The 18,163-nt window shown below is 60.0% G+C and overlaps 1 protein-coding gene across 2 annotated transcripts in view; it reads right to left on the minus strand.

The window, feature by feature from the left end:
• GTF2IRD1 (GTF2I repeat domain containing 1) overlaps window positions 1-18,163 on the minus strand; it is an 87,425-nt gene that overhangs the window by 18,235 nt on the left and 51,027 nt on the right. The window contains exons 10-20 of one of the 2 annotated variants that reach the window (XM_075564847.1): window positions 14,709-14,734; window positions 13,707-13,815; window positions 12,487-12,524; window positions 12,041-12,121; window positions 11,457-11,546; window positions 9,385-9,432; window positions 8,530-8,595; window positions 7,058-7,241; window positions 4,593-4,642; window positions 4,393-4,449; window positions 3,284-3,367 (exon numbers count right to left, since the gene is read on the minus strand). In XM_075564847.1, the coding sequence (XP_075420962.1) occupies window positions 3,284-3,367; window positions 4,393-4,449; window positions 4,593-4,642; window positions 7,058-7,241; window positions 8,530-8,595; window positions 9,385-9,432; window positions 11,457-11,546; window positions 12,041-12,121; window positions 12,487-12,524; window positions 13,707-13,815; window positions 14,709-14,734 (833 nt within the window). The remainder of the gene's footprint in view (window positions 1-3,283; window positions 3,368-4,392; window positions 4,450-4,592; window positions 4,643-7,057; window positions 7,242-8,529; window positions 8,596-9,384; window positions 9,433-11,456; window positions 11,547-12,040; window positions 12,122-12,486; window positions 12,525-13,706; window positions 13,816-14,708; window positions 14,735-18,163) is intronic. The other variant, XM_075564848.1, reaches the window with a different exon arrangement.

Raw genomic sequence — 18,163 nt, forward strand, 5'->3', positions numbered from 1 at the left:
GTTATCGATCTATCTGTATAAATATATATAAAATTATTAGCATTCTGGTTTTGTTTCTCTAGAGAACCCTGTCTAACACACAATAAGCCCATTCTGGATTCCAAACAAAACAAAACAGCAGCAACACAGGAGCTGCCGTGAGCCGAAATGACTCCTAGTTCAGCGGTTCTCCACCTCCTCCTGCCGCGACCCTTCCATACAGCTCCTCATGTGGCGGGGACCCCCCAACCACACAATTATTTTCGTGGCTACTTCATCACTGTCATGCAGCCACTGTGATGAATCGGGTGACCCCCATGAAAGGGTCATTCGACCCCCAGAGGGGTCACGACTCAGGTTGAGAACCGCTGCTCCAGAGCAAGGCTTCGGGTGGGGTGTAGGTCATCACCACTTGCCCCCCCCGAGACTCAGTCCATCCCAAATGGCACCCATCATCCTCTCCCCTCAAACGTTCCTCACCGATGGTACTGCCCTCTCTCCCCGGCTCCCCCAGCACAGCACAGCACACGGAAGAGTGGGGGTGCCCGTGCCAGTGAGTGGGACACTTCCTTGGGGGGGGGGTAGAGGATAGACCTACATGACCAATGGGAAGCAAGGGGAGGTCTACTAGGGAATTCTGAGAAAGAGCCAGTCAGGCCCGGGGCCCTGCTCCTTCCTTCCTGGGGATGCTGGTGTGAGGCCTGGAGCAGCCTCAGCCTTTCTGCTAACACACAGACGCCGGCGCCTGCTCTCTGTGCGGCTGGATCCCAGGGGTCCTCACGGCTGCTGTCCAAAGACAGCCACGTCCGTATACTCTCACCCCACAGCTCCGACTCCTCCATGGAGGGCTCCGGTCTCGCTCCCGACCCCTGAGCCTGGTGGGCCTGCACCCTTCAGGGGAGCTCCCAGAACAGGCACCAGGAAGCAAGGCCTGCTACTCTGCCCTTGAACACCCTACAGGTCACGAGGGCTGTGGGACCTGGCTGGGTCCTCTGTTCCTCTGCGTGGCCTGAGCCAGGTGCCAGGGCAGCAGCCATCGGGGTGAAGCCAGGTGGGCTGTTGGGTTCCTTACTGTTGAGACCACAGAACAGCTCCGCTGACCCTCCTGTCTTCCTTGACCCAGACGCTGGGCGCCACCTGACACCCCCTTTGTCTGCCCCCTGCCCGCCCCCACGCTCCTCCCCTGGCCATTTCACGTCAATGACATGAAGATCTAAAACTGAAGGGGAAAATGATCATCTATAAATTATCGAGGGTTCATGAGGGAGGGTGGGGGAGGGAGGAAAAAATGAGAAGCTGATACCAAGGGCTCAAGTAGAAAGAAAATGCTTTGGAAATCATGACGGGAACGCATGTACAAATGGGCTTGATACAATGGATGAAGGATGTATGGATCGTGATAAAAGCTGTCAGAGCCCCCAGTAAAAGTATTTTAAAAAAAGGTGAAGGGGTGGAGTTTAGCCTGATGCCTCCTTGTGGGCGTGGCCTTCTCATAAGGAGGGTCCTGGGAGCCGGGACCCTTCAGACAGGCGAAGCAGCCCCTCAGGTCACCCCCCTGCCGAGGTCCCTTCCTCTCCCCCATACCCACTCGATCACCTAGCTTCAGCTTCTGGTGCCCTGTGGGGACGGACCTTGGGGCCTCTGCACCTACTGGGCCCTCAGCTGGCGAACCCCCGACTCACGCTGTGCTGGAGTTAATTCCTTACGCACTAGGATGAACTGCAGCCCCCTCCCCACCTCTCCACCAGAATATATACCGAGATCCTGACCCCTGACCCTGTAAACAGGGCGCAGGGTGGCACAAACGCCAGGGGGTGGTGGGGGTGGGTAGGTATCAACGACGAGGCAAGAGGCGAGTGACCTGCACCCGTCCACCAATGATGCGGAAGAAAGGCCTAGTGATCTGCTGCCACAAAGATTACAGCCAAGAGAACCCTACAGGGCTGGCTCTACTCTGCACCACAGCCCCCACCCCCTGCCGTGCGTCCACGTCAACCTGATGGCAGCAGGGTGTTTTCACTGAAAAGTAAAAAACTAAAACCTGCTCCCGTGACAGTGAAAAACTTTGGCAGACCAGCTGGAAACCCAGCGGAGAGCGCAAGACACCTGCTTTTGAGCGGCCCGTGGACAGCTCCAGCACCCACTGGGGAAACTGTGGGCTAGATCTGGGCTCCGCAGATGGTGGCCCTCCAGCCAGAGGTGCCTTCTGGTGCCGTCAAGTATGTGCCTCTGAGGTCAAACTGGAAAACCGTAAAGGGTTTTATTCAGACCCGGTGATCTCATTTGTCTGTAAAAACCAATTCTGGCCCTCCAGTAGTTTTTCCATAGCTGTGAGGGGCAGGCTTGGCTCTTTGTTTGGAACACTGGTCGACCCCTGGGGCAGAGGGTGGGCAGGTGTTAACTTGGAGGGAAGGAAAAAATATCCTACGAGAGGGGGAGAGGGGAAAGGATCAGAGAGGAGGCGAGCGATCTGGAGGTTAGCCAAGTTGTCGAATAAAAAGCCGACGGTGTGAAATGCAAGCCCCTCGCCTGTCACAATAAAGGATTTTAAGAAAAAAGGAGAGATAAAAAATATCCCTGTAAAAATAGCCCTGCTTGGAAACCGGAGTTTCCTCCGTCACGCTGATCCGTTCCTGCCTGAGCAGGGTTGGGGTTCTGAGCCTCATCACTCCGGCTCGGTGGACAGACTCACCGAGGGAGGAGAGAGCCAGTCAGACAGGGAGAGGGACCAGCCGTGGAGCAGGTGGATGGGCAGCCACCCCATGGACAGAATCAACACTGCAAGCCTCCTGAACTCCTAGAAAACACATTTCTGCTCTTCAAAGTCAAGTACTTAGAAGACAGGTAACACTAGGTGACCAAGCCCCCATCCTTCAGTCTCTTCCTCCGAGAGCCCTTCGTCGGTCCCCAGCCCAGTGTCCCCCTCATCAGGAGCCATGAAGTCGACCCCAACTCATGACCAGACCCCACATGTGAACTGTGCTCCTCGGGGTCTCGGGCGGCAAACTGCCAGGCCTTTCTTCCAAGGCACCTCGGGGGGCCTCGACCCTCCCTGTGTGCACCCCAGCGAGGCCCCTCGAATGCGCATCTTTCTCCAGCTGCCAGCTTGTACCACCATGCCTCATCATCTGTGGACCCTGGAAGGATGGGTGGGGCCGGAGGCCTTCCTGGCCTGCCTGCGGTGTCCTGTGCCTGGTGCCTGGCAGGTGCACCAAGACACATGCAGGAGTGAAGGAGAGAGGGCGGCACCAGCTGGGAGCACCCTGACATGCCCCCGCCACCCTCGCGGCCCCCCGGGGCTCACCGTATTTCTTATTGAACAGGTCCTGGACCTGCTCCCTCAGCGTGTTGGCGATATCGATCCGGGACAGGCGGGTGTCGTAATTCTCTGCAAAGGGAGAAGCCGGCCGTGGGGCTGGGCTGTTTCGTGAAGAGGCGCCGGGCGGCTTTTAAGGATGATGATGATGTTCTAATTATGGGCAATTAGCAGCTGCTTGGCGTGCCCACCCCTGCCCCCCGAACCTCTCAGAAGGGCGCACCCTGACAGACAGGCGCCTGTCTCCACACGTGCACGGCTCTGCTGCAGCAATGGCAGTCGAGTTGGAACAGCTAATCATCGGCATTTAAAACCACCAAACCGAGAAACGTGACCCCGGGGATGAGTGACACCTGGGGGGCGGGGCTGGAGCAGGGGCTCCTCCAGGATGGGGGGCCAGTGGGGCCGAGGGGGACAAGCTCAGGTGGTTGGGTGACCAAGGGCCACAGTGTGGGGTGGGCAGTGCAGGGCAGGGCCAGCAGCTCCTGTGCTCGCGTGGTCCCCCAGGCTGTGCCCCCCGTGAGGGTTCCCCCCGTGAGGGTGCCCCGGGCAAGGCCCTGCATCCTGGCAGGGGGACGGGGTGTGTGTGAGGGGAGGAGGAGTGGGTGGAGAGGGTGTGGTCATGGGCTTCCCTTCGTCATAGAATGTTCTGGATGCCTGGGAATGCGGGTGGGAGCCTGGGGTGCCATAGGCAGGCGCCCCTTGGACAGGCTCTTTCCGCCTGGACTCTCGCCCACTTCACCCTGCTAGGGGAAGCCCTGTCTGTCCCATCTCACTGTCCCTACTTCCTCCTCTGGGCCCTCGCCTGATGGGGGCCAGGTGCCTCCTTCCTCAGGCCGGCTCCGGACTGGCACCTCCCTGCTCTTGGCCTAGGGAGCCCTCTGCTTTGAAAGCGCTGAGCGCAGAGGGCAGACCCAGGTGGCCTGGGCCCTGCCCTGTCCTCCCTGACCGCAGCAGGGTGGCTGCCCGCAGCCTGCCCCAGCCCAGCTCACTCCAACACCCCTTCCCCCGACGCGGAGGTTGGGGGCCGGCCCTCGCCTCCCAGGCCCCAGTCCTGGCCCCAGGGCAGCCAGACCCACCCTGAGCTGCATCCTTACCTTGGAAGCCCTGTCTCTTCAGACTCTCGTCCACCAGAGGGTCCCCGGAGTCCCTCTCTGGGGGCGGGGGAGAGAAACCAGGGTGAAGAGGCAGTGCTGGGGGCCCAGGGGAAGATGGGGCCAGGACTGAGGAAGCAGGGGCAACGGGGCACCAGAGCCTGGGTCCCACCCACATCCCTCCCTCGGCCCAGCCAGGCTACCTTGACTTTCTGTGACAGGCTCTTTGATGCCCTCGGTGAGCAGCTCGGGCCTGGAAAACATGAAAAGTGGTGGTGTCAGCCCCCTCTGGGCCTTGGTCTACACATCTGCGCAATGGGCCCTCCCAGGTCTAGAGTCGAACAAGCCGACATGCCGGCTTTCGGTGTTAGTCCTAGATGCCTGGCATTGGCAGGCTGCCTTCCTGAGCGCCGGCTTAAGGCAGGGGGACCAGGCAGCAGGGTCTGAGCGGCCAGGGACGGCTGGAGCTTTCTGACCAGTACTTGCGGCTGGGAAAAAGATAAGTAGTTCGACTTCCGTGGAGAGTTACGGTCTCTTGTGGTAATGAATGCACAACTCTTCCCGAGAAGACTGAATGGTTGGCTTGTGTGATATGTGGATTAAGAGCCAATAAGACTGTAATTAGAAAGACAACAGCAACAGCAGAACAGAGCTCGAGTCTCAGAAACCCACAGGGGAAGGAAAGCCTGCCCTGTCCTATAGGGTCACTAAGAGTCGCAATAGGCAGTGAGTTTTGTTTTTCAAAGAGCTGATTAATACTCGTGGACGAGCCCTGGAGGCATAGCAGCGTCAGCCGGGGACTGTGAACCCCAAGGTAAGCGGTTCTAACCCACCAGCCATGCTCCGTGGGAGGAAGAGGAGGCTTTGTGCTCCCATAAAGATGTGCGATCTCGGAAACGCACGGGGCCAGTTCTCCTGTCCTCGAAGGTTGCCATGAGTTGAAATCACAATGGGTTTTTGGGTTTTTTTCTTAGTTTTAAAATGGTTTTTATTAATCACTCTATTAGGAACTGTTACAGATATTGTTATAACAGCCGTAATTCAATGAACATCCTAGTGGGTTTTTATCTTTGTTTACCCTTTATTACGATACGTATTAATGATGCTGGGAAGAATAGTCCTTAGACAGGGAGACCCCTGATCGAATACTCCATCAGCACTCCTTGTGCAGGGCCCCTGGCTGGGAGGTACGTGAGGGCACCACGGAGCACCCTCTGACAGACGCCGTCTCCAGGGAAACACACTGACTGGGAGGAGCATCACTGCTGAGGCCTATGATGACCGAGCACCACCCATCGCAGGCCCAGGACTCCTGCACACCTGCGCAGAGGACGTTCCCAGGGACGCCGGAGAGCAGGCTGCAGGCACAGTCCCGTTCCATGTCTGGGCAGGAGGACTGCTCTCCCGAGGAGGTGCCAGCCTGGTTGCCTGGGGTCTGGCAATCCTGGCAACTTCATGCCTAAACCTCATCTGCTGACCCCATGGTAAAGAACAACCCGTCGGTCTGGGGTCTTAGAAGCTCATGAGTGGCCATCTGCGATACAACTCTCAGTCTCTCCCTGCCCTGAGGAAGCAGAGTGATGAAAACCGAAGACACGTGGACTCACTAACGGGCCACGGGTGCCTTCGCCTCCACAACCCTGAGACCAGGAGAAGTAGATGGTGCCCGACAACTTCTCCCAATGGCTCTGGAAGGCACCCTCAGAGCAGGAGTGGGGAACATCCTGCCCTCGGCTCCAGGCCTGAGAACTCACCACCACCAGCTAACAGCACAGGCCTCACTCCAGAGAAGCAGGGCTGCCCATCACCTGAGGGGCGAGTCAACGTGATAGTTAGGTTTTCTGTTAGGGATGGTTTAGCCTGTCAATCAGGTCACAGCCTGATGGCGCTTCCTGGTGGGTGTGGCCTTCTCATAAGGAGGATCTTAGGAACTTCCCCCACCCCTCTGCCTTCACCTTCCTGCTGGACAGCCACGCTGAGACCTGCACGAGCCCTGTGATGCTTCCACCGCCATCATCGGATCCACAAGACCTTGCATCCGCCAGGCCGGTGATGTTCCTGCATTCTGCATCCTGGCATGTGGCTTTGTGAGTCTGAGGCGGGGCTAATGGACTTGATCTGGAGTGGGCTGGGATGTTTTCCTGATATACTCGGTCTTACACATCGACGGGTATCACTGGATTTGTTTCGTGGCCTCGCACAGTTAAATGCTGGATCATATACCGCAGGTTAATTTCTATGCTGATCATCTTGTACGGCCTGAGAATGATGTCACACCGATCCAAATGGCCCTTGGCAGAAAAAAAACCTTCCTGACCCTACTGCCTAGAAGGTCCTGGGTAGAGTGAGGGGGGGGGGGAACATGGAGCAAAGCTCAAACCCCAAAAGGGTCCAGGTGTGTTGAGAGAGACTCCGGCCTCTGGTTCAGACCATCCAGGCCTGGCCCTGAACTCACCTCACCCAGGCGGCTCAATAGCCAGCCAAACGGTAGCCAGGGAACAAGAACCCTCAAGAGGCACACACACCTTAGAACAGGTCATCGACCAGACGGCAGTGGATGGGATGTATCAGTTGGTGGGTGGGAAACTGGGCAGCTTCTGCTTATTTTCACCCCATCCGCTATGAAGTTAAGCCTTTGGGGCCCAGGCAAGGAAGGGCCAGGCCTCACCTCTTGATGACGAACTGGATGCTGTTGCTGGCCTCCAGGATCTTGCGCAGCTTGGCGATCCCGAAGCAGTTGGGCCTGCGGAGCGAGATGCCCTCGGGCAGCCCCACCACGAACAGCTCCTCCGGGTACATCAGGAACTTGGAGTAGGGGACCTTGACGGGCTCCGAGATGCCAATGGCCTTGGCTGCAGAAACACGGCTGCTTAGGGCCACCTGCCGGCCCACCTCCCAGGTCCCCACAGCTGCCAGAGTCCTTTCTGGGGGGGGGTTGGGGGGGCTGAAAGTCCCCCCTTGCTGGGGAGGCAAGGGCTGTTACCCTGTGGGCAAGTTAAGTAGCCCTGAGTTCAGCAACCTGACCGAGCTCACACAGCCACAATGCAGCAGAGCCAGGGGTGCACCTGAGTCCATGACGCCCACCGCCCATGCCTAGGCCCCTGCCCTCCTGCGTGTCTGCAGGAGAAACCAGTGACACTCAGGGAGATCTGGAGTCCACATGTCCCCACAATGCCACGAGGGCCCTTCTGGAGGCCAGTGTCCCACCACAAATATCCCCCAAGGCCTACAGCATGGTTTAGACACAGGGCCTGTCTGAGGTCCAGGCCTGGCCCTGCTACTCACTAGTGGTGGGGCCTTGGACCAGCTGTGCCGGCTCGCTTTCCCTCGCCTGTACAGTGGGCATTAGGAGCTAGGGTGTTGTGAGGTAGGATGAGGGGCACGGGTACTGCATCCAGCCCAGGTCCTGGTGACCACAGGGGCTCGATCAAGAGTAGTCTGCTCCTGGGTTGGTTTTTTTGCTTTTGTTTTGTTTTGATTTTGTGTGTTTTTCTGCATACGAAACGCAGGATAGACAAACCCACAGAGACGACACCTGGAGCACTAGTTTCCTGGGGACGTGGCAGGGGAGGTTGGTGGGAAATGAAGCGCTAACAACACGGAGTCCCAGGAAGAAGACATGTCCTGAAGTTGATTCTGGTGGTGAACTACTGAAATGTGTGGCATGTGAATTATGGGTCAATAAAACTTAAAAAAATACTTGTCTCTTCCTCTCACCACCGTCCCCCCACCCCCCAACCTTCCCTGGTCTCTGGAGAAAGCACGTTCTTGCTACAAATCCTCCTGGAGACCCTGAGGGGGCCGCAAAGGCAAAACGGTGTTACCTTAGCGGGGTGATTGGCCGTTCAACCTGGGGCTGAGGTGGCCCAGGAGAGTGAGCCTGCGAGTGTAGACAGTGGCGGCAGTGAGCCAGTGCGTGAGTGTGAGCACCGTGTGGGAGGAAGGACGGCAGGGGAGCCTCGCGTGGGAGCGCAGGCCGAGGAGGGAGGTGGTGGAGCCCGGGGCACTGCCTGTCTCCATGTGCAGATGTGCAGGGCACCTGCAGGGAGGGGTGTGGCTGGGCGGCAGGTCCCTGGGAGCTCCCCCCACTTCTGTCTGTGGGTCGCGGCGGCTCCGGGGCAGTGTGCGCAGCCTGCTCACCGTATCGCGTGTTGAACAGCAGCTCCACCTGCTTGCGCAGGGGCCGGATCACGTCGCCGTGGCTGTCTGCAAGGAAAGGGCGGTGTGCTGAGTCCCCCCCCCCCCCCCCCCCCCCGGCAGCATTGGAACTGCTCCTCAGCTCCTGTCCCAGGGCCCCGGGGTGGGAGAGCGTTGGTGGCAGAGTCCTGGCCCTAACCCGCCCTCCTGCCTCAGGCTCCTGGAACTCGATGACAGCGTGCAGTGACAGCAGGAGAGGCAATGCCAGTGAGTCGCCTGTTCAGGGCCCTTCAGAACGGGTTAGGAGCTGTGTGGTAGACTAGAGGGTGTGCTTTGCCCAGCCAGTGGGGTATGCCACCCCCAGGTGGCAATGGACTTTCGCTGACCTCTTAGGGCAGCGGTTCTCAACCTGTGGGTCCCAACCCTTTTGGGGGCTGAACGACCCTGTCACAGGGGTCACTTGATTCACCACAGTAGAAAAATGACAGCGATGAAGTAGCAAGGAAAATACTGTTATGGTCGGGGTGACCACACGGGAGGAACTGTATGAAAAGGTCTCCATCTTAGGAAGGTTGAGACCTGCTGCTCTAGAAGTTTAATAGACCCCTCCCCACCTAGGCCTGCCTCTGCCAGGCCCCACCCGCACAGAGGGCCTCCCTGAGCTGGCCCAGTCCTGAATTCTCCCCGCTCGGGAAGAAAGCAGGAGGGAGGATGTGGACAAACCAAGGAAACAGGGTTTTCAAAGACGAGCCCCCACCTCGGGCAGCCCAGAGCTCCCGCTGGCCCTGGGGTGCTGGAGAAATGGGGAAGAGACACAGAGACCCAGGGAAGCAGGGATGGGAGGGGGGGACAACTCACCCTCCATGGGCCTCTCCTCCGGCCGCAGGTCCTCGCTGGGGCCTTTGTCTGAAAGGGAACAGAGGGTGCTAGGAAGCCACCCCACTCACCGCCCAGCTGGCCTCGGCCCCAACTCTGGAGACAGCAAGTCACCCAAGGTGGGGCTGGGGACCCTGATTCCTTAGAAGTCCGTCCTCCCGCAGTGGCGTCAGATGCCAGCGTGTATCGGCAGGAGCCGTGACACCAAGGGATCAGCAGCGGAACAGATGCAGCGAGTGAGCGGAACTCTGGGGCCAACAGGTGAGAGAGGATGAGGTCCGTGAGTGCAGGAGCGGGGCGCCCAGGGTGGGACGGGGCTTAGGAGGGAACCCCGAGTATGCAGGGAAATGGAGGGTCAGAGACTGGCTTGGGCGAGAGCCGGGCTCAGCAGGCTGGGGCTCTCGGGCCACGTGTGGGGCTCTTTCGGTATTATATATGCAGTATAGAGATAAAACGATCCTAGTTCCGTCTGAAGGACACTGTTAGACTAGATCTCTATATGATTTTTTAATTGTTATAAGGATCAGGATTGGCTCTCCGGTCTCACAGGTTTGCTGACCCCTGGCTGGAGGATTATGGAGGGCAGAGATGTGGGGTGGACTGGGCTGGCAGAAGCACTGGAAGGCTCTCAAGGGAGAAGCCCGTGGTGTACGACACTCCCCTGGGGCTCAGTGTCACCAGGCGCCTTCCTGTAGACCACACGCTGACACAGCGCTGGGCGGGGGTGGGGGGTGGGACGGCGGAGTCAGGTTCAGGTCCCTTGGGTGCCTGGCCTGAGCTCATGGCCAGAGAACCCAGATGGGATGGGGGTTCTGGATGGAGGAAGGGCTGATGCTGGGAGACTCCAGGGAGCTGAGTTCTTCTGGCCCCTTCTCCTGCCCTCGGCCACCAGCCTGGACAGGTGGACGGCCATCCCCAGGCTTTCCCCAGTTCTCCCCAGGGAACTGGCATGCGGTTAGCTGCAGACGCTGCAGCCAGCTTCCCTAGGCCTGGAGGCTTCCCTCAGGTTGCAGGTACAGAGTGGCAAGCTGTCCAGGGCTGAGGCCAAGGTCCTGGAAGCCCCTAGCAACCCCTGGTGCCAAGTTGGCCAGTTCCCCTGCCACCTAGCTCATGAACTCGGAGGGGATGACGTGCCCGCCAGCCCTGAGGACTTCTTGATGGGCTTGCCTCAGCTGCCCACGGGGGGAGCGGGGTTTGTGCGTCAGGACCACGGTCAGAATGAGGCCGCAGGGCCGAAGACTGGATGCTCCAGCCCCACTGGGCTGTGATCTCAGAATGAGAAGACTGCGAGGTGCTTTCTCCTGCGGAGCGGCTGGTGGGCTTGAACCACCCACCTTTCCATAGGCAGCGGAGTGCTGAAGTCCTGGGCCCCAGAGCTCTCTTGCCCACGGTGGGAGCTGGCTTGACCAGCCTCTAGTCTCCATTCTCTAGTGTCTTCCTGGTTTTCCGTTCTGACTCAAAGCAGGGGTGAACTGCCCCTGGGGGTTTCTGAGACTAAATCCTCACGGGGGCGGGCAGCCTCATCTTTCTCCCGCCGAGTGGCTGCTGTGTTTGAACCACCAATCAGGTGGGTGGCAGCTCAGTGCATAGCTCCGTCCCAAACCCTTGACTCCCAGGTCCGCTACAGAGGTGCCCTCAAGTGAAGAAGCCACTCTGCCATCTCTAGGAGGCAGGGAGAGGTTTAGTGGGGACATCAAGTGGGCAGAAGGGACAGGCTGGGTACACCAGGGAGTCTGTCAGGGCCACACAGCCCGGGCTGGGCTGACCACCCCCACCAGCTGCTCCTCAGGAGAAAGATGAGGCTTTCTACTCCCCCACCCCAAAGGGTTACAGTCTCAGAAACCCACAGGCGCAGTTCTACCCTGTCTTAGAGTCACTGTGAGTCGACCAGCAGTTTTTAACTCTTTGGAGAGGAACGCAGGGGGGCAGCAGAACCTGACTTGTATTGGGGTTCCTCTAACAGGGACAGGGGAGGCAGGAAGAGCCCCTCCCCCTGCTGCTGCTGCTCTCCGGGATTGGGGGGCCCCCAGCCCCCACTAGCCCCTGGCTCTTACCAGCCAGCATCTCCATCCCGTAACCTGAATCCTCCGAGGGCAGGTGCCCAGGCATCGAGTCAGTCATTTCCTCTGAGGTTGGCGAAGGGTCTGCAGACGGAACACTGAATGACAAGCTCATCCCCTCCTGCTCCCGGGCCCTTAGGGACCACCCTGCCCAATAAGCCCACCTACTGGGACCCCTTTCCTGCAGGGAAGCCAGACTCCAGGATGCCTGAGGCCTCGCCTGGGCCCCGAGCCCCATGTCACCCCTAGAGGCCAAGTGCACCTATCCTTTACAGAAGGGGAAACTGAGGCCCAGGAGGCCTGGAGTCAAGCCCAGGTCCTCTTACTCCATGCCCTTCCCAGCTCCTGCCCCCTCCTCCCAGACCCCAGCGAGGTGAAGACCAGGTACTGGGGGTGAGCGCAGCCTGCGTTTGGAGGGCTGGAGCGGAGGGCCAGCTTCCCAACCCACCTCACTCCCCACCCCCCACCCGGCCCTTTCGGGGCCACCCTGCAGACACCGCAGCCAGGGAAGCAGTGACGGGGCTGGCCCCAGGTGAGCGGGACAGTCCGGGAGGGGCTGCCTGCAGACTCGGTCTCACCTGGGATGGTGACCTGAATGATGTCCAGATCTTCTGGCTCGATTTTTATGGGGCGCAGCCCGCCCAGCTCCCCTGATGTGCCTGTGGGGAGGGAGGAGGCGCATGCTGTGGCCACGGTGTGTGTGTGTGGGGGGGTATCGTGCAGCCCACAAGTCGAGTCTCTTCAAATCGTGCTTGCGTTAAGGCTGGCTAGGGAGCACCCGGGGGGGGGGGTCACGCCAGTCCCCACACCAGGGACGTGTCAGGCTGTTTACAGACCCGGCCACTGAGGGCCCCACTCCGTGTCACCGGCGAGCTCCCTGGGCAGGGACTATGATAACAGACACCCAGGGACACCCCGCCACACACACTGGGAAAGAGTCTGCCAGTATTGCAGACCCATGCCCTGAGCCGGTCAGCTGGTCTACTGCCCACAGCAGCCAGCGGCCCCGCCCTGCTCGCCTCACCTGGTCCACCGTCTTCGGATATGCCGCTCCTGTCTGACCTGGGGGAAGGACACATGTCAGCCTGGTCACGGGCAGCCCTGCCATCACCCAATTCACACACGCGCACACACGGTCCCCCACCTCCCATGTCATCACCCTGCCTGGAGACCCATTGGAGGGTGCTTGGGACAAGCTGCCGCTGGATGGACAATTGCCTGGCGTCCACCTTGGCCGCCCACTCGCCTGCTGGGAACTCCTGGGCACAGCCTGAGCCTGGCCATCTGGGGAGCTTAGGGCAGGTTGGTCAATGCCCGCTGTGTGGGGGAGCTGTGAGATGGTCAGGAACATCAAAGGTGGGAGGCTGAGGCCAGAGGCCGAGCAGAAGGCGCCCTGGGTGGGGCTGAGCTGGCCTATCCTCTCCCTCGATCATAGCAGGGCCCCAACGCCAAACCAAACCCGCTGGCATCGAGCAGCTTCTGACTCACGGCACCCCTCAATTGAGGTCTGGGACCATCAGTCTTTAGGGGAGCTAATAGCTTCATTGTTCTCCCTGAGAAGCTGGTGGATTTGAACAGCTAACCTTGTGTTTCACCCACAGTGCCGCCTGGGCCCCTTCCTGGGAGCCCCGAGTGACACAAATAGCTAGTTCGCTGGACTTCTTACCAGAAGGTCGGAGCCCACCCAGAAGTGCCTCGGAAGAAAGGCCGGGTGGTCTACTTCAGACAAGTCAGCTTGAGAACCCGCCGGGGCCTAACTCGGATGCCCGTGGGGCGCCCGCCAGCGTCCACTGCCCACCACCGGGGCTGACCTCACAGCACACTGCTGGCAGGAGGCCTGCACGAGGGGACTCTGGGGAAACGGCCGTCCCTAACCCCAGCAGCTCACAGTCCGGGGAGGGGGGCACTAGCTGGTGGTGGGCAGGGCACTCGGGCACTCGACAGGTACCTAACCTAGTGTGACATCGGGGAGGGCCTCCAGGAGGTGGCGACATTCATGTGGCTCTGGAGGGACAGGCACCCACCCGGCGGTGAGGAAAGGGAGACCCGGCCTCTGGGGCTGCTCCCTCCTGTTCTCCCCGGGGCCTCCTGTGGGGGGAGAGCCGTGTGCGGGGAGAGGGTCTGTGCGGGAGGACCTATGTGCTCGAGGTGGGGGGCCCTGGGCCAGCCCGAGAGGCCTTGTGCCTGCCCGCGGGCATGTGGACGACGGGCAGCTGGGCCCCCAGGCAGGTGGGTGGGCCCTACCGGGCAGCGGTGGCCAAGTCCAGGACAGCGGCTCGAGAGGCCTCTGCAGACGTGTCCTCGGGCGAGCTGGCCGGCTCCAGCTTCGTGGCGTCTTTGGTAAACTTGTTCCCTGGGTGCAGATGTAGGATAAGGCAGGTCAGGACACAGCTCTCTGCCCCCTTGCCTGTCAGGGGGGTGGAGGTGGTGCCACAGGGGGGTTCTGAGTAGCATTCTCGGAACCCACATTCTGTCCAGTGCCAGCAACCAGAGGAGGTGCTGGGGGGTGGGGGTGGGGAAGGCACAGCAGCTCCTACCTGAGAGGCCTAGCCCACTGCCATTGAGTCTATTCTGACTCATAGCGACCCTTTGGGACAGAGTTCTAGAACTGCCCCCGTGGGTTCCTGAGACTGTCAACTCTTCATGGGAGTAGAAAGCCTCATCGTTCTCCTGAGGAGCAGCTGACCTTGGGGGTTGGCAGCCCTGTGTGTAACCACGACGCCCCTAGGCTCCCCTACCAGGGAGGTCAGGATGGAGGAGAGATAGCAGAGCCCCAACCTCCTGTCCTGACCCCTGAGGAGGGGCTGGGACCGAGCCCCCTCCAGGCTTTCCCAAGCACCGTCCTATGTTCAGGTACCCGCAGAAGCCCCATTTGGAGATGTGAACACCGAGACCCATGGGAACCGGCCCCGGGTCACAAAGCCAGTCAAGACGGAAGGACTCCAAGATCTGTGTCCCTTCGCTAGCCCAAGCAGAGCCCACCTCTCCTCCGGAGAGGGGCTGTCATTGCCTGAAGGCCTGGCCTGGCGGGGCTCTCCTCCCTTGGAGGGCCAAAATCAAGATTAAAGCAGCAGACATACGCCAACATGTCATGCCCAGCCCAGGGTGTCTCGCCCACCGGAGGGGGGTGGGGAGGGGCCCTCTCATCGCCTCCCGTCTCCCTAGCACACATGTGCCCAGTGCCGTGAGAGGCAGGGCAGCAGCACCCTTGGGGGACATCTTTGGGAGCATCGGCCTGGAACGTACCTGTGAAAATTCGCTCATCAAACATCCTGGAGAGAGAGGAGACAGGTGTGAGGGTGTGAGGACCCACAGAGCTCAGGCCACAGCGCCTTCTCAAAACCATTTCTCTGGGGCCAAGGAGGGCTGGGGCTGGTCCCCGGCAGTCCCGGGAGCCAGCCGTCACCACCACACCCCCAGCCCTGCTTCTAGCACCAAACTCCTTGGTTCCTGCCACGGCCCTGCTGGGCCCAACTCATTCACTCATCAGGGACAGGTGTGTGGAAGTCCCCTTGTCCCCAACAGCTCTGCGATGACACCATCTGGGCTCCCCCCAGCTCAGAGCACATGGGCTAACCAGGACTGCGAGGGTGTCACCCAAGCCCAAGGGACCCCCTGGAGAAGGGGACCACGGAAAGCCTTCACTGGGAGGAGGGAGGCTAAGGTGGGACCTTCAGGAAACTCTCCAGGTAAATGACCTGAAGGTGCAGGGGACCGGGAGGAGGGCAGGGCAGTGCTGGCAGGAGTCTGGGAAAATGGAGGTGAGAGTGGCCAGCCCAGAAGGCTGTGTTGGGGGCTGGGGGCTGAGGGGTCGTTCAGGGGAGTGGGGAGGAAGGGATGGAGGCTGGGGATGTGCAGAGATGCTCAGGTCTAGCAGGTAAGACACCTGGGCATGTGGGCCAAGGAAGCGTGGGTGGTGGGGGCTAGGAGGCTGGGGTCCCCTGCTTGCCTGCCTGCCTGCGGGCTGATGGTACCCTCAGCTTCATCCCAGCGCAGGCTGCTGGTCTGGGGAGGCAGCGGTCAGGGCAGTGTGTCTCGGAGTGGCCGGACGAGGGGCTGACTCTTGGTCTATAGTCTCAGGACCCAGGGTGAGAATGGGACGGATGAAGGGTGCGCATGCAGGGAGGCCCCTGGGGAACAGGCCAAAGGCAATGCAGACAGCTGAGGCGTCCACTGTGGGGAGCAGAGCCTGGGCCAGGGGACCCGAGACACCTCCTTCTTTAGAGGCCCAAGAGCAGTCCCAGAGACCCATCGATCCCCGGGACCCAGACACCTCTGGATCCCACCAGGCCCTGAAGCTGCACAGGGATACTTCTGGGAGAAAAATGGCTTCCTCCCTAAGACCAGCTCCTGCACCTGCCCTGTGTCTGCCAGGCTGCCAGCAGGAGGCAGGGTGAGGGGCCGTGACAGGAACGGGTCTGGCGTGGCCTCAAGACCGTGACCGACGCCCTCCTGGTCCCCCAAGACTGGATGGCTTCTGCTGACTGAGAAAGGGTCTCTGCCATCGCCCCCTCAGGGTCTGCTCGGTGTTCTAGCAGCTTCTCCAGACACTTCCCTCTCAGATTCCTTCTTGCCTCAAACCAGAATGTCTGGCCCTCAGACCCTCTTGCTTGGGGCTGTGGAGGCCAGAGAGTGGCAGGGGTCAGGGTCGGAGCCAGGGAGTGAATGCTACATGACCACAGAATAAGTAAACCCATGCCAGTTGTGGGGACAACATGGAGAGCATCCCTGCCAGGCCCTGCCCCTACACCCCAGGGCCAGGGCAGAGATGCCACCTCTTGGCTCTCTCTCACCACTCCTGTCTCCTGACGGGAGAGAAGGAATGAGCTCCCGTCTCCTGGATTGCTAAGGCCAGGGTGCAGCCCACTGATGCGGGTCCAGCGAGGTTCCGCACAGTTCTAAGCACACGACCCAGGCCCGGCTGTCTAGTCTCTAATCCACACCTTGTCCGTGCTCCACCTGGACAGCCACGAGCCCCACCTGACAGAGGGGGAAAGTGAGGCACAGAGCAGCCCGGTCACACGGCTGGGGCTGGGAGTCGAACCCAGGCTACCAGAGTTGGTACTCCCAGCAACTCTAGCCATGCAGGAAGAGGGCAAGGAAAAGGACTCATGGCGACCGATGGCCTGTCCCATGAGGGGTCCGGTTCACCGATGGCTGCCATTAAGGATCTGAATCACTGCCTCCTCTTTATCACTGCCCTCGCCGTGTTTTGGACGAAGGCAACGGACGCCCAGGAGAAAAGCTGGAAACACAAGCCTGCTGGCCTGGTGTGATGGGGTGCCGGCCAACACACCCAGTGACTGACTGAAACACTGAAGGTTCATGTCCACCCGGATGTGCCTCGGAAGAAAGGCCTGGCAGGCAGCTGACAAAAACCCACGGAGCAGCCAGCCTCCTCCAACACACGTGGAGGAGCCACGGTACCAAGTCCTCTTGCCGCACGGAGCGGCTCTCAGCCACGTGCAGGCCACCTGATGCCAAGGAGCCTCACGGGCTTGCTGCTCAGGGACGCCTGACACCTGGTGACATGCTCATTCTCCCCTGCCCTCCACTCATCTATCTCATAGGCTGACTGTGCCAACCTGGCCACTAGGAACATGTGGGATTAACCAGGTCGCAGCTCGATCGGAGGCCCGCCCCTTCTCTCTTGCTCTCTGGTGATCAGACCAGCGTATTGCTGCTTTAGCTAGTTCTCTGCCTCCACCTGTGAGCTACGCCACCCGTGGGCCAGGCCAACCCACGGATCATGTCGCTAGAGCTTGAGGCTCCTTCGAGACTTGCTTCATCACGTGGCTGGTGCGTACATCGCTGGAGCTTGAGGCTGGTGGATCCTGTCCTCTTGCATTGATGTCCCATCTGGGCCTGATTCGCTAAGCTCCCGAGCTACTGACGGTTGGTGACCCGCCCTGCTGTTGGCTGCCTGGGGGCAGACTCAGCCTGCCTTGCCCGAGGGAGGCTGTCTGCTTCCTTGACCTTGGACCTGGAAGACCACCTGAGGGGAAGGACTTCCGGTAGATTAACTGTTCCACAAAAGTGACTTGAACTGAGCCCCCTGTACTGCTGTGTGGACTAATTAGCTGCTATATTCCTTCACGCTGTATAAACCTATTCATATATATATGAATATATATACATATATATTCCTAAGTGCCCTGGTTTTGCTTCTCTAGAGAACCCTGCCCAACACAGGTGGCTACCCCTGTGCTAGGCAGTGGCCTCTGGGGCACATGGGGATGGTGCCCAATGCTGCCTGCAGACCTCAGCAGAGCCCAGTGAGGGCTGCAGGGGCCCGTGGCAGATGCCACGGCTCGTGTACTTTGGCCACGTTTCAGGAGGGACTAGCTCCTGGAGGAGGCATCAGGTTTGGTCAAGTAGAGGGGCCGTGAGCAAAGGGAGGCCCGCGGTCAGATGGGCAGCCACGGCGGCTGCCACGGAGAGCTCAAACACAGCCACAGTGCACCACCCCATCTTCCAGCTCACCCTCCCACACGGAGTCCACTGACCTGCCTTCAAGACCCACAGTCCCTCACTCACCCAGGCCCCTGCCCAAACAATCCACCAGTAACCCTCTCCCACGGACCCACATCGCCAGCTGGGGGCTGGGGGCTTGCAGATGAAACCGTACCCCCTGCCTGAGCCTGGAGGGGGTCTTGGGTCTTCTTCCAAAAATCCACTGCCATTGAGTCAATGTTGGTGAC

The sequence above is a fragment of the Tenrec ecaudatus genome, chromosome 12 (assembly GCF_050624435.1).
Source record: "Tenrec ecaudatus isolate mTenEca1 chromosome 12, mTenEca1.hap1, whole genome shotgun sequence".
Taxonomy (NCBI): Eukaryota; Metazoa; Chordata; class Mammalia; order Afrosoricida; family Tenrecidae; genus Tenrec; species Tenrec ecaudatus.